General features: G+C 35.4%; 1 protein-coding gene across 1 annotated transcript; it reads right to left on the reverse strand.

Moving 5' to 3' along the window:
* Positions 1-241: 241 nt before the first annotated feature.
* On the reverse strand, positions 242-12,647 carry LOC135133111 (outer mitochondrial transmembrane helix translocase). The gene is made up of 3 exons (XM_064061377.1): positions 12,319-12,647; positions 12,053-12,270; positions 242-1,702 (listed from the first exon to the last, which is right to left on the reverse strand). Exons 1-3 carry the CDS (start codon positions 12,483-12,485, stop codon positions 981-983), a joined length of 1,107 nt encoding a protein of 368 aa, XP_063917447.1. The 5' UTR covers positions 12,486-12,647; the 3' UTR covers positions 242-980.
* Between the last annotated feature and the right edge of the window lie 3,474 nt (positions 12,648-16,121).

A 16,121-nucleotide genomic window follows, 5' to 3' on the forward strand; every position in this document is an offset into this window, starting at 1 on the left:
AATAAAATACATCAGAGTTGGCGTTGCTTGTCAAACTTTCGGTGGTACTGCTGCAACGTCAACATAACCTTAAAGTGATCACTTTGAAACTTGTGCTTAATTTTTGACACGTAACTGACCAATCAGCTGACAGTCATGCAGTAGTACCACTAAAACAATTGTCAACTCTAATCCACTTTTTTTTTTTGGATCGCATTTCATTCGTGCATTATTCAGGTTATTGAAAATGAAATTTCCTACAAACGGTCCATAACGTTTATTAAATTTTTAAACTAACTAATAAATTTCTACGATAAAAAATTCATTTAACACCGAGCCATGATGCCAACAAGGCAATGAAACTGTTGAATTATCACACCATTGGCTGAATAATCAATCGCACGACATCTACAAACAGCCAAGTAATGAATCTGGCGTGCAAAAATTTGATTTTAAACACACATCAAGAACGTTTGTACTTGTTGCAACTTACAGAGAGCGTGCTGTACACATATTTGGCACTGATCAGGCGTCAAACTTTTCAATACTAGTCTACTTTGGTACTCCTGAATGATTTTGTGGTTAATTGCTTAAAAAATTTAACACTCTGATCAATGTTGAATTCACAACACCGCGCATACCGCACTCAAAATTCACGTTTTGAACGTGGTTGTAACCGCCTACGACGCTATTTCTTAACAGCTAAGTCATTAAACTAAACACTGTAAATACTTGCAAGCTGACACTTCTGAAATGGCTTTAATAATCTACATATTTACAAACTTTATTAAATAATAAAGTAGACCCAACTTAATACTCAACCACAGCCTAGTTGGGTTAAAATAATAGTAATTAAAAAAAAACAATATAATAAAAAGAAAAAACTAAGGTCCTTTTCGATAATTAACACAATGTTTAAAAGTATTTGAAAAATTCTGGTACATTTCTACAGTACTTTCAAAATTATTAATAATGGGATCTAAGTAGCGGTACCACGGTAGCTAATCCAACTCAATTCTATTCACTGGTAAACCCCCACAATGCATTTTAGACTCTTTCATTTTATTTAACGACACCATTAAATCATCCATGGTGATGGGTCTCAGCGCGTCTTGGTACTCATCCTCGGACGAGTCCATAACAGCTTCACTGTGATTCTTCATGTAATCCCTCACCCTATAAACCGACCCGTTCCTGCACAACTCCCTCAAATCCGACCCCGAAAAGCCATCCGTCAGCCGTGCCATCTTCTCCACGTCGACATCTTCGGCGATCGGCTCATTTTCTAACGTAAGACTCAGAATCTTTTTCCTCTGGACAGCACTGGGCATTGGAATGTGGAATGTGGCGGGCATGCGCCTCAGAATCGCGCGGTCTAGATCCTGCGGCCGGTTGGTGGCCCCCATGACGATCACCGTGCAGGTGGGGTCGGTGATCAAGCCGTCCCACAGTGACATGAACTGTGCTTTCATCATTGCCGTGGCTTCGTGGTCTGTGGTGTTTCGAGAGCGGAGAAAGGAGTCGATTTCGTCGATGAAGATGATGCAGGGTTGGAGTTTCACTGCTAGGGTGAAGACGGCGGCCGCTAGCTTTTGGCTCTCGCCGTACCATTTATCGGTGAGGATGGATAAGTCGAGGTTGATGAAACGCGTGCCTGCTTCTCGCGCTGTGGCTTTGGCTATGAGGGTTTTGCCGCAGCCTGGAGGCCCATGTAATAAGACACCTGGAACATTATTCAGTTAAAGTCGCATGTTTGTGAAATGGTATGAACTACTGAACCAGATCCTTGTAGCTAGCTCATAAAAGAATTAAATAAAAAATGCAGAAGTGCCACTTCGTTCGTTTTATTAAAAAAAAATAATAATAGAGATTAGAGAATAATAGCAGACTAATTTGTATGCTGTAATTCTAGAATCTCGAAAGTTTTTCTGTTAATCTAATCAATGCATATCATTACTTGGTCTTAGTACCCGTAATGATAGAAGTCTTGCCTGAATGCCGGTCATTTCCGGGTCAGTGGTGGGTCTTAATAATAACACTAATAATAATAAATGCAGCATATAATTTGTTTTGAAGGTTTATTTTTGTTCGTTGCACTGTCAACTCAAACTTTCAAATTGACGACACTCTGATAAAACGAAAATTATATCAAAGACAAATCTCTAAAAATTCATGCCTGTCTTTGTCGTCTTTTTTTACTGCTCTCGACTCAGACGGGACGACTCAGAAAAATTATTGATACAGAAGAAGGGACAACTCAGAAGAAGGAACGACCCAGAAGAAGGGACGACCCAGAAGCAGGGACGACCTAGAAGAAGGGACGACTCAGACAAAGGGGCGACTCAGGAAAAGAGACGATTCCTAAAGCGACTACTCCTAAAAGGGGGACTCCTAAAGAGACGACAACGAAAGGTACAACTTTGAAAAAGAGACGCTTCCAAAAAAGACATTCCGAAAAAACCTCGAAAAGAGGCTTCGAAAAATATACTCTGAAAAAAAAAGGTTCCGAAAAAAGAGAAGAAAAGATACTCCGAAAAAAGGTCCGGAGGGACTTCGAAGAAAATACGACTCCGAAAGAGAGACGACTCCGAAAAAGAGACTCGAAAAGGGGATCCAAGTAAGAGACAATTCCGAAAAAGATGGTCCGAAAAATGGATTCCGAAAGAGAATCTGAGAAAGAGGCAAGTCTGAAAAAGGGATGATTTCGAAAGAGACGACTCGGAAAAAGAGACGTCTTCGACAAAAAAAAACTGCAAAAAAGAGACTCCGAATCAAAAAGAGACTCGAAAAGAGCACCTAAGAAACAGATGGTTCCAAAAAAAAAAGACTTGAAAACAGAACCTCCGAAAAACCGAAAAACAGACTATTCCGCAAATAATACTTTGGAAAAAAAGACGCCAAAAAGGGGTTACCATCAAGATACTCCAAAAAAGAGACTCCGGATGAAAAATTTTCGAAATAGATATTAAAAAAAAAAACGCGGCTTCGAGAGAGACGACTTTGAAAAAGACGACTCCGAAAAGGAGACCGTCCCAAAAAAGAGACTCTGAAAAAGACTTCCAAAAGAGGCTTCGAAAAAGATACTCTAAAAGAGAACCTGAGAAAAAGAAACTTCAGAAAAAATACTCCGAAACTTTTCAAAGAAAATACGACTCCGAAAAAGAGGCTTGAAAAGAAAATCTAATAAAAAGAAAAAATTCAGAAAAAGATACCCCGAAAAGAGTCGGAAAAACATACTCCGAAAGAAGTGTGAAGAAGAAACTCGGAGGGGAAATATGGGAAAGAGACGACGCTGACAGAGACACGACTGCGCAAAAAATACTTCGGATAAAAACACGACCCTCAAAAAAGGGTTTACCATCAAAATACTCCGTAAAGAGTCCGAAAAAGAAATTCCGGATAAAAAAAACTTCGAAATCGATGCTCCGAAAAAATGCGACTCCGCTACGAGAGAGACCGCTCCAAAAAAGAGACTCCGAAAAAAGACCTCGAAAAGAGGATTTGAAAAAGATACTCTGAAAAAAAAAGTCTAAAAAATAGACTCTAAAAGAGCACCTGAGGAAAAGAAGGTCCCCAAAAAAAGAGCCTTCAGAAAAGACACTCCGAAAAAAGGTCCGAAGGGACTTCGAAGAAAATACGACTCCGAAAGAGATACCATTCCGAAAAAAATATTCTGAATAAAAAGGTACGAAAAAGAGATTCGAAAAGAGAATGTAAAAAAGAGAGAACTCCGAAAATGAAACCCCGAAAAGTATCCGAAAAAGAGACTCCGGATAAAAAAAGCTTCGAAATAGATGCTCCGAGAAAATACGACTCTGAGAGAGACGACTTCGAAAAAAAGACCACTCCGAAAAAGGGACTCCGAAAGATACGACTCTGAAAAAGGGACGATTCCGAAAAGGAAATGGTTCCAAAAAAGAGACTCAAAAAAGACTTCGAAAAAGATACTCCGAAAAACGGTACGAAGGGACTTCTCAGAAAATACGACTACGAAAGAGATACGATTCCGAAAAAGAAATAGCGCATACCATATTCTGAAAAAAAGGGGCCCGAAAAAGAGACTCGAAAAGAAGATCCAAGAAAGAGACGACTCCGAAAAAGATACTCCGAACAGAGTTCGAAAAGAAACTCCCATGAAAGAGACGGCGCCGACAGAAAGACGACTTCGAAAAGGAGACCGCTCCAAAAAAAGAGACTCCGAAATGGAGACCGCTCCAAAAAGGAAACTCTGAAAAAAGACTTCCAAAAGAGGCTTCGAAAAAGACACTCTGAAAAAAAGGTCTAAAAAATAGACTCTAAAAGAAAACCTGAGAAAAACATGCTTCCGAAAAAAAAGAAACTTCAGAAAAGATACTCCGAAAAAAAGTCCGAAAGGACTTCGAAGAAAATACGACTCCGAAAAAGAGGCTTGAAAAGAAAAGCTACGAAAGAAACAATTCAGAAAAAGATACCCCGAAAAGAGTGTGAAGAAGAAACTCGGAAGGGAAATATGGGAAAGAGACGACGCTGACAGAGACACGACTCCGCAAAAAATACTTCGAATAAAAAGACGACCCCCAAAAAAGGGTTTACCATCAAAATACTCCGAAAAGAGTCCGAAAAAGAAACTCCGGATAAAAAAAAACTTCGAAATAGATGCTCCGAAAAAATGCGACTCCGCTAAGAGAGACCGCTCCAAAAAAGAGTATCCGAAAAAAGACCTCGAAAAAGATACTCTGACAAAAAAGTCTAAAAAATAGACTCTAAAAGAGAACCTGAGGAAAAGAAGGTTGCGAAAAAAAGAGCCTTCAGAAAAGATACTCCGAAAAAAGGACCGAAGGGACTTCGAAGACTCCGAAAGAGATGCGATTCCGAAAAAGAGATTGCGAAAAAAATATTCTGAATAAAAAGGTACGAAAACGAGATTCGAAAAAAGAACTCCGAAAATGATACCCCGAAAAGTGTCCGAAAAAGAGACTCCGGAGAAAATACGACTGAGAGAGACGACTTCGGAAAAGAAACGACGTCGAAAAAAAGACAACTCCGAAAAAGAAATGGTTCCAAAAAAAGAGACTCCGAAAAAAGGTACGAAGGGACTTCTCAGAAAATACGACTACGAAAGAAATAGCGCATACCATATTCTGAAAAAAGGGGCCCGAAAAAGAGACTCGAAAAGAAAATCCAAGAAAGAGACGACTCCGAAAAAGATACTCCGAACAGAGTCCGAAAAGATGCTCCGATAAAAGAGACGACGCCGACAGAAAGACGACTTCGAAAAAAAGAGTTGCTAATAAAACGTTCCGAAGAGTCCGAAAACGAGCCTCCGGATAAAAAAAGCTTCGAAATAAATGCTCCTAAAAATTCGAATCGATTCGAAAAAGAGGATCCGAAAAAGACATTTGAAAAGAATATTTGAGTAAGAAAGAACTCGGACAAAGGACTGCAAAAAAGAGATGACTCCAAAAGAGTTACAAGGAAAGAGACTCGAAAAGAGAACCTGAGAAAGACGATGCCGAACAAGAGACTTGAAAACAAAACCTGAGAAAGAGACGACTCCGAAAAAGAGACGTCAAGGAGAAGGTACTTCGAAAAAGATACTGTAAAAAAAGGTCCGCACAAGAGACTCTGAAAGAGACGACTCCGAAAAAGATACTTCAAAAAAGGTACTCCGAAAAATGGGTTCGAAAGAGATTTCGAAAAAGGAATCCCAGAAAAAGAAATCCCGAAAAAAGAAACTTCGAAGGAGGTACTCCGAAAAACGAAATTTCGGGAAAAATATTCCGAAAAAAGAGGTCCTAAAAAAGAGACGAAATAAGAACTCAAGAAAGAGACGACTCTGAAAAAAAAAATGGCTCCAAAAGAGGCTCGAAAAAGGGGTGCTGAGGAAGAGACGACTCTTAAAAAGCGACACAAAAAAATGTGAGAAAGAGACGGCTCTGAAAAAGAAACAGCTCGGAGAAAAGGACTTTGACGACGGTACTCTGAAAAAAAAAGTCCGAACAAGAGACGCGGAAAAAAAACCAGAGAAAGGGACGTCTCCCAAAAAGAGACTTCAAAAAAGATACTCTGAACAAATAAGAGTCCGAGAGAGACGACTTCGAGAAAGAAAAAAAAGGTCCGAACAAGAAACGCGGAAAGAAAACCAGAGAAAGGAACGACTCCCAAAAAGAGACTTCAAAAAGGATACTCTGAAGAAATAAGAGTCCGAGAGAAACGACTTCGAGAAAGAAAACCAAAGAAAGAGACGGTTCCGAACAAGCGACTCGAAAACAGAACCTGAGAAAGAGACGACTCCGAAAAAGAGACGTCAAGGAGAAGGTACTTCGAAAAAGATACTGTAAAAAAAGGTCCACACAAGAGACTCTGAAAGAGACGACTTCGAAAAAGATACTTCAAAAAAGGTACTCCAAAAAATGGGTCCGAAAGAAATTTCGAAAAAGGAACCCCAGAAAAAGAGATCCCGAAAACGAAGCTTCGAAAAAAGACGACTTCAAAAATAGACGACTTCGCAAAACGAAATTTCGAAAAAATACTTCGAAAGAGAATTCGAAAAACATGCTCCGAAAGAGATACGACTTCAAAAAAATACTTCGAAAAAAGATGACTTGACAAGAAAACCTAACAAAGAGACGATTCCGAAAAAAAGACTTCAATAAAATTTGTTTCGAAGAAGTTACTTCGAAGAGTTCGAAAGAGGCTCCAAAAAGAGATCCCGAAAAAAGAGACTTCGAAGAACGTACTCCGAAAAACGAAATTTCTGGAAAAATATTTCGAAAGACTCCAAAAAAAGAGATCCTAAAAAAGACTCGAAGACAGAACTCAGAAAAAGACGACTATGAAAAAAAAAGATGGCTCCAAAAGGGGCCCGAAAAAGGGGTCCTAAGGAAGATATGACTCTTAAAAAGCGACACAAAAAAATGTGAGAAAGAGACGGCTCTGAAAAAGAAACAGCTCGGAGAAAAGGACTTTGACGACGGTACTCTGAAAAAAAAAGTCTGAACAAGAGACGCGGAAAAAAACAGAGAAAGAGACGTCTCCCAAAAAGAGACTTCAAAAAAGATACTCTGAACAAATAAGAGTCCGAGAGAGACGACTTCGAGAAAGAAAATAAAAGGTCCGAACAAGAAACGCGGAAAGAAAACCAGAGAAAGGAACGACTCCCAAAAAGAGACTTCAAAAAAGCTACTCTGAACAAATAAGACTCCGAGAGAGACGACTACGAGAAAGAGACTTCAACAAAGATACTCTGTAAAAATAGATCCGAAAAAGCAGACGACTCCGAAGAGACTTCGAAAAAGATGTTACGAAAGAGAATCTGAGTGGGACGACTCTGAAAGAGAAGATTCTGAAAGAGATGACTTCGAAAACATACTCCGAAAAAAACAACTTCGAAAAAAGAGGTTTCAAAAAAGATACTCCGAAAGAGATATCAATCAAAAACAAGATACTCAACGACGACTCGGAAGATAACCTGAGAAAGAGACGACTCTGAAAATGAGACTTCAAAAAAGAAGATACTTCGAAGGGTTTGAAGAAGGGGCTTCAAAAAGAATCTCTAAAAAAAGATCCTAAAAAAAGACTCGAAGAGAAACATGAGAAAGGGACGACTCTGAAAAAAAGGTTGGCTCTAAAAGACTCGAAAAAGACGGCTACGAAAAAGAAACAGCTCAGAGAAAAGGACTTTGATGAAAGTTCGCCAAAAAAACAAAGTTCGAATAAAAGACGCGGAAAGAAAAACTGAGAAATGGACCATTGCGAAAAAGGGACTTCAAAAAGATACTCCGACAAAAGGAACCGAAAGAAATTTCGAGAATTACTTGGAAAAAGAATTTGAGAAAGAGCCGATTCCAAAAAACAAGACGTTTTCAGAAAATAGAAGATTTCGAAAAAGCGACTCCAAGAAACGAGACACCGAAAAGAGGTTTCGAAGGGGATACTTCGAAAGCGACTTGGGAAGAAAATCTGAGAAAGAGACGACTCCTAAAAACGAAATTCCGAAAAATCATTCCAAAAAGACCGAAAAAAAGAGGTTTTGAAAAAGATACTACGAAATAAAGAGTCCGAAGGCGACTTGGAAAAAAAATCATATGATAGAACTGAAAGAGTTCAGAGAGAAAATCTGAGAAAGAAACAACTCGGGAAAAAACAAAATAGAACTGATTCCAAAATGATATAATATTAATCTCAAAACAATAAAAACGCAAGTATGTAACAATTTTGAATAATTAATAGCAAGAGCACCTGTAAATTTTATAAATGACAGCTATTGATTTAAATCGATTGCTAAAGAAAAGGAAAAATCTACCGTTTTTTGCACTTGCAGGTAAAAACAAATTCTGTATCAAAATTTTTATTTCTTTGTGCAGACGGTCCATTTTAAATATAAACAAAAATAAAACTATTGATTTAAAATAAAATTGAATTGAAAATAATACACTGGAAAGGTATGGCTACTTTGGGGCTACACACAGGAAAAAAAGAAAAATTGGTCTAAAGAGTTTAGACAGTACTTCCCACGCTGTCGGAAACTTGACGACTGCATGCCTATTGTGTTTTTTTTCTCATTACATTTTTGTAGTGGGAATTTAAAAAAAAAATGCGATGACGTCATCAACATTTTTGCAAGGACACGTATATCAGTTGGGATAGATGTAGTGTAATACTAAGAATAAAATTATTATATTCTCAAATTTTCGGGAAAATGAATTGGGTCGTTTTGAATATTATATTTGTAATAATCAATAAAATAACGAAACAATTTACTCACGTATACGTATCAGAGGCAACTCAAAATCGTGTATGTATAAACATTCTTAATTTAAGATGACAGGCGTAACAGCATACGTGAGAGTCAAACAGAGAAACTGTAAACAAAACGACCATCGGTTTTATTGCTTCGACTTCCGCTTATTATATAAAACATTGGGTTTTATTTTAATTCTTGACGGTGAAATTCACAATTGGTTGATTATAAACATGTCTATTTCACATTCGCGGAACCAAGTGAGCGCATAAAACAAATGCAGGTCTGTAATGTTAAAGTCGATGTAAATAAGCGTGCTACCCTTATGTTTCAACCGAGTTTTTCCTTTAACAAATTTTGTGTCTACCAAATTGGGTTGGTTGGGGTGTAATACTAATAATAAGTGTTGCCTTTAATTTAATCAATAAAATAAATTGACTTCATTAATTTTTTTGAACCACCTCTTAAGAAAATCTAAAAAATATGAATGGAATGATAAATCACAAGTACAAACTCATCATATTTTTTGCATTTTAGATAGGATTTATTCAGCAAAATTTAAGGGTGACGTCATCAATTTTTTTAGGAGGGATGAACAAATACATTTTGAACAAAAGTTTACCATGCTTATAATAACTTTAAAATATTCCCAAGATTTCAAAGCATTCGGTTTTGTAATTCCTGATTAAATCGATAAAATAAATTCACGCCTTCATTAATTTTTTGAGTCACCCTGCATATGCAAATCCAAAAATATGAATGGAATGATAAATCACAAGTACAGACTCATCATATTTTGTACATTTTAGATACGATTTATTCGGCAAACTTTTGAGCTGACGTCATCAATTTTTTGTAGAAGATAACCAAATATATTTTGACTAAAAATTTATTATGCTCTTTATAACCTTAAAACATCTGCAAGATTTCAAAGCATTCGGTTTTGTAGTTCCTGATTAAATCAATAAAATAAATTTACGCATTCATTAATTTTTTTGAGTCACCCTGTATATGCAAATCGAAAAAATTTGAATGGAATGATAAATCACAAGAAGAGACTCACCATATTTTGTACATTTTAGATAGGATTTATTCAGCAAAATTTTGTGGTGACGTCATAAATTTTTTAGGGGGGACGACCAAATACATTTTGATCAAAAATTTACCATGCTTATGATAATTTTAAAATATCTTCAAGATTTCGAAGCATTCGGTTTTGTAGTTCCTGAGTAAATCAGTAAAATAAATTTACGCATTCATTAATTTTTTTGAGTCACCCTGTATATGCAAATCCAAAAAATATGAATGGAGTGATAGATCACAAGTACAGACTCATCATATTTTGTACATTTTAGATATGATTTATTCCACAAACTTTTGAGCTGACGTCATCAAGTTTTTGGAGGGGATAAGCAAATATTTTTTGACTAAAGATTTATGATGCTCTTTATAGCCTTAAAACATCTGCAACATTTCAAAGCATTCTGGTTAGCAGATTAAAAATTAAATTTCAAAATGTTGTTTTATAATTTTGATTTTTTTTCCAAAAATCTGGACGTTTCGGGTGAAAAGTCGATTCAGAGTTGTAAACTACATGTGTAGGACTATGTTATTTTATACAATTGAAAACTCATTTACTATGTACAATTTTGAAGTAACGTCATCGCATTAGTGGTGGGGATGATTAGACAAATTTTGGTTAGCGTTTTACCATCTACATGATATTCTTAATATAAGTACAAAATTTCACAACAATCGGTCGAGTACTTTCGGAGATTATCTGTCTAATAAAAATCCGGGACGGCAGACGGACAGACGGACAGACGGACGGACAGACGAACGGACAGACGGACAGACAGACGGAAATGGGAGACCCATTTCTTCGTCTTCTAGGGGTCATGAAAGATCGAGAAAACGTAAAAGTAGAGAGTCGGCCGACGGACTCGATTACAATACTTCCTTTGCTTACGCTCGGGAAGTAATAAGAACAGCAGCATCACTCTAAAACAAGGCAGTTTTTTTAGAGTGAAGTATCCGGATCTGTCAGCGGCACAGTCGACTGAATATTAAAATAAGACAAATTTTATCTTGCTAAACAATTATCAAAAAATTTCAATAAGTCAATCTCAATTGTTTTTTCTTTGTTCTAAGATAACTTTGGTATGTATATAGAGATTTTTGCAACAGATTACAGATAAACTGATAACTCAAAAACTCAAAAAGTACTCCATATTAATTTCTAACGGCAATGTTAACTGAAAATGTGAACAAGAACTAATTGAAAAATTAATCACTTAATGCGTACTTACAGTGGATTAAACCACATAAAAAAATCACGTTTTTTTATGTGTCATAAACCACATTCTCAATAACAGCATAATTAATAACAGCGAAGTATTTTTCATATTAATCATATGGAATGTAGTTCTGTAGTTAACAAAGAATAAAACAAAGGAAACAAAGATAAAGAAAGTACGTAACGTAAAATTCATACTGAGATAGAAAACTCAGGGCAAATAACGAATCAGAAAATTAAAAACTACATAAATTTTTTTCAATGAAGAATAAATATTTGACATTTAAAGTGTGTAACGGTCATTTTTTGGCTGACTCATTACTGTTTCAAAACTTGAATACAGAGTCATCAAAATTGATTGAGAGAGTTGGTAAACCTGAACTTGAATAATTTGGTTTATTAAGTTGTATAAAAATATTAGCTGTCAGATTTGAAGTGTCAAGTTTCAAATTTCAAAACTCAGTGGCGTCTTTTTTAGACTTTTTTTTTGGTAAAAATATTAGTTGTCAGATTTGAAGTTTCTAATTTTTGTCACGCCACTGAATTCATTGCCATATAACCTTAAACAAATCTGTCATAAGGTTGACAAACTTCACGACAAAAACAGGGGGTACCAACTCTCTCAATCAATTTTGATGACCCTGTACTTTTTCATTTTTTACATTTATGTAAAAATTTATTTATTTTAGCTGAATGTCAAAGACACCTTTTTTTAATAATAATCAATCCCAATAAAAGGGAATTTGAGTACGCCACTGTTCATGCTTTACTTGCCAGCGTTTTTGATGACTCGCATATTATTTTCAAAAATGTCACCTTTAGTAACCTTACTATTCGCACGATAGCAGCGACATCTGTTGAGGAATGACAAAAAGACTTCACTACTTCTTATTAATAAGTTAATAACTCAGGACAGCAACAAATCTGGTTTATAATCTCATAATTTAAACTTCTAATTCTAACTGTTGGAACACAATCATAACTGAATTTTATTTAAAGAAGTTTTAATAAGTTATTTAGTTTCTTGTAAGTGAACTACCCTACACCAACGTTACCTTTAGGGGCAGTGGTTAGTTGCGAATCAGCAAACAACTCCTTTCGTTGTATTGGAAGAATGACAGTCTCGCGCAGTTCTTGTATCATATGATCCAACCCCGCAATATTGTTCCATGTTACATTAATATCTTGAGGATGTATCAAATGAGCCGCTATCATCATCTCATAGTCTGATAAATTTTCGATGACTAATGGTGCATGGCCACTACCTGCTAACCTACAAATTATGTAATTTGATGAATTAAAAAAACCTCTTAATGGGTACCTTTTCAGCTGCTCTTGGGCCTTCTTCCGCGCCTTCTTTTTGCTCTTGTTCGTAGGATCCACCTGATTCATTAGCCATTTTATGCTAATAAAAGTTACAGCAGAAACCAAGGTTAACCTCACAACTAGACTGATTATTTCATTACGGCTAAAGGCGGCGTCTGCCATTCTGGTCGATATTCACACGAACACAGGAGAAGTATATTCACACGTTCACACGATTTTCGTCTACCGGGGCATCCCACTGCTATCAAAAAATGTAAAAAAGAGGAAAATGTCAGGACAGAACTGTCATCTGTCACGTTTGAGTAGTTTGGTTGGTACTACTGTTGCCATCAACTGACAAGTAAAGCAGCGCGCGTTTCGAATAACACGTTATTTATTAATAAACCGCGCTTAATGAAAAATTCAGCAAGCTTTAAACCTGAATTCATTAAATTGAAATTACCATTTTGTGCCTCAGCTTTTATAGTATTAACCTACTTTATGTTTTGTATCGGCAACTTGCTGTGTTGAATAACATTTGCGAATAATGCGGCTTAGGAGGAATTTATTTTGCAGATTTTCGCGCATTCGCACATTTCCTCGTTTTATGTTTTCTTGGATGCGACATTCAGTAGCGTCGCGACGGCTTTCAGAAGTCGTCGTCATTTATTTTGCAAAGTTGCCGCCGCTACTACTGGTGAGTGAAATAAATTTAACTTTGTTTACCCAACTTAACTTTTTTTTTCATATTATGGATTAATGGTTATGATCATAAATGATACTTTTACAAGAACTGATTCAACTTTACTTTAGCGCATTTTTAAGAACAAAATGTGGGTGTATTTTTTTTGGTTTTTGGTTTCGATGTTAATAAAGTAGTCGGTCTACGCCCTTTTTTGTTTAGTGTACCTAGAATAAGTAAAGTATGTTTAGAAAGATAAGGTCGGGCTTACTATGACAGAAAAGTTTTCTAACAAAAAGCGTCACTGCTCCTTAAGCGAATGATACTCCAATTTTTTGATGATATTAAAATAATAAAAATAACAATACCTATAAAGAATATAAAAATTTTTTGTCATTGTTTATAAAATTGTACGTCTAAATTAATTATGTTTTATTTTATTTGTTCTTTGTTAAATAGTATATGGGCATTCAAAATATTAACAAAGAGGGTAAGTTTGTCCTCTTAATCAAATTCATTCTACAAAGTTGACGTTGTAAAATAAGTACAGGTAAAACACAAGCAACATTGCTTTTGACTTATTTTTGACAAAAAAAAAGGAAAATATTTAAGATCCATTCTATTTTTAGCAGTTGTTCTTTCTACATTTATCCAGCAACATAATAATGTAAATATTAATCTTCCAAACAATCATGACAGAAAAATAAGTTTGTTTTGAAAGCTTCGCTCTCAACCCACAATTAAGACATCCACTGTCTTACTTCGATCCTAGCTCAAACAAACATATTTCGGGTATTGTTTGTAACTAAAGGGGACCGACTGCAGTGGCGGCTGGTGGGTCAAAATTTCGGGTCGGCCAAATATTTTGAGTCTACACCTTGGTGTTATATATTTTCGTAATGTATGGCTGCTACTCATTAACCACTGACATTTTACGTGCCAGGATGTACAAAACATCTCAAATGTTTCGACCTGTTAAAATAATTTTTTATAGGAAATTGACAATGTCAGTTTGATTCCAAATACTATTAATCCTTAATTCTACTTGTTCTGCTTTATCATTAATTGAGAACCACCGAAAACATTATTTTTACTGAGTTCCGCGTCGACCGGCGGCTATACGGCTTGCCGACCCCGGACATCCACAATTAAATAATAATAATTAAATAATGACATGCAGTTAAAAAATATAAAAAAAGTAATAATAAAAGTACCAACTGTTAACTATCTTCATTTACATTTATTTTTTTTTAATGTATATGACAAATTGTCAAATAAATTCATTGAATAATTGAAAAATTAAAATGATTTAAAACTTTAAATTCGTTTCTGAAATATCTGAAAACGCTTAGATGCTAATAATACAGAAAAAGCGCATTTATGTTGTAGCTAAGTTATGTACGAAAAATAAAATTTTAGATAATTTAATGTAATTTTTTTCGTTTATTATTCATATACAGAAAAATGTATTAAATCGACAATTATTATTAAAAAAAAATAGTATGCACTGAAGAACATCGAAGCCGTTATTGTTTTGTAATTTGGTTAGCTATCTTAAATATTAAGCGTTTTAAAAACTAAATTCGCGTTGCTGGGTACGGCGAAGGAGGATTTCGCCGGACCTGGCACAACATACGTTCCGCCAGGTCTTTGTCTACTACAGTGTACTAGACAAAGAGAACGATGAAACCGTAAGCTGCTACGAAGTCGAAACATCGAGTATAATGCATTCCTGGGTACGGCTTGCCGAAATCTCGCCGGCAAAGCGTGTTTATCAGCATTTAAAATTAGCAACAAATGCTTTATTTTGTACCTACAATATAATAAAATATGTTTTTAATATATATGATCTATCCTAACGTACATTCAAACTTTATTTCTTTTTTTATTTTCTAATTTCAACGCTTACTAAGTATTTTAAAATGACTGGTACGGCGTGGCCGACCCTGCCGCCCCTGACCAGCCGCCCCTGGGACCGAGATAATTGAATCTGAACAAGGAAACTTTAGCAACAAGTGTTCGTATAGTTCTAAGTTTGAAACGGCATTTCACTAAGAATTAATAAGTGTTAACTAGTAGTTAATTAACAAAGTTACCACCAAGTTGGCTTCCGTGTTGTTGTGTAAAATCTAAGAGCGGTGAAATATAAAACCTGATTTAGCAACAAGAGTTGAGATTGTTGTTGCATTCAAAATTATCTTGTTTATCTAAATTGTTGTGCTTACTAACGTCGTTGGAATTAAAACATTTGAGCATTTAATTCGTTTATCTGAAGCATTTTATTTTGTATGCATTTACAGCAACAACAAGAGGAATCTCGAAAAAAGTGAAGTATGGATTGCTGTTAATATTAACTTTTTTTTATCCTAGTCCTAGTCCTAGTACTGTGGTAACTGTGACGTATGAAACTTTTTATCAATTAACTAAATTACCAGGATTTTTTCATGTAGCCGACTGGATGATGTTAAAATAGAAAGGATTTCTCAACAGTGAACATTTTACAGATAACAAGCTGGCTTTAAAAAATAGCTACGATTTTTCATGAACAAAGAAGTTCTAATTAAATATAACCGTGTAGGATTTCTGAGCTTAAGTTATGTAATGTGATTTATTGAACAGATACTACAAAATCTGAAGCCTGGAATTAGAGATTAACAATACTCACAAAAATATTAATTTGAACTTCTAATTTTGTTTTGCGAAAGCTTTTTGTTATTTTCTTATTGGCTACGTGTAAATGTATCGTAAAATATTAGTCCACGGATAATTACCTGCGGACGCAAATCTTTTAATCTTTAATAAAAAGGATGTTCCTAAATACTTAGAAGGGGGCTTAAGATAATGTAAACTTAAAAGTCTATCTTTAATTGCATCTTACTTCACTTACAGATTAAATTTAGAGGGTGGACACTCTTATAAAATTTTATTGTCGGATTATGAGGGGTTTAAAAGTACGGGCTCTATCGGTTAGGTGTTAGATAGTTAGATTTGAGTAGACCAGAAAAATGGCTAAAGTTTGTTTGACCACAAATTTTAATATTCTTTACTCAATTATTTATTAAGATATTTTATTTCTGTAAAGCGCAATGGATTTTTTAATACAATTTCTACTAATGCACCTTTTTGAAAATTTAAAA

This window comes from Zophobas morio, unplaced genomic scaffold (genome assembly GCF_036711695.1).
Source record: "Zophobas morio isolate AGI-343-1 ecotype UQ-CSIRO unplaced genomic scaffold, CSIRO_AGI_Zmor_V1 ptg000021l, whole genome shotgun sequence".
NCBI lineage: Eukaryota > Metazoa > Arthropoda > Insecta > Coleoptera > Tenebrionidae > Zophobas > Zophobas morio.

What these genes read in the sequence shown, in the direction of transcription:
- LOC135133111 (XM_064061377.1), bottom strand. Translation starts at nt 12,485, where the DNA reads ATGGCAGACGCCGCCTTTAGCCGTAATGAAATAATCAGTCTAGTTGTG. An exon ending in GCCCAAGAGCAGCTGAAAAG is followed by an intron (nt 12,271 to 12,318) that starts GTACCCATTAAG and finishes CATAATTTGTAG; the next exon opens with GTTAGCAGGTAGTGGCCATG. An exon ending in ACTAACCACTGCCCCTAAAG is followed by an intron (nt 1,703 to 12,052) that starts GTAACGTTGGTG and finishes ATAATGTTCCAG; the next exon opens with GTGTCTTATTACATGGGCCT.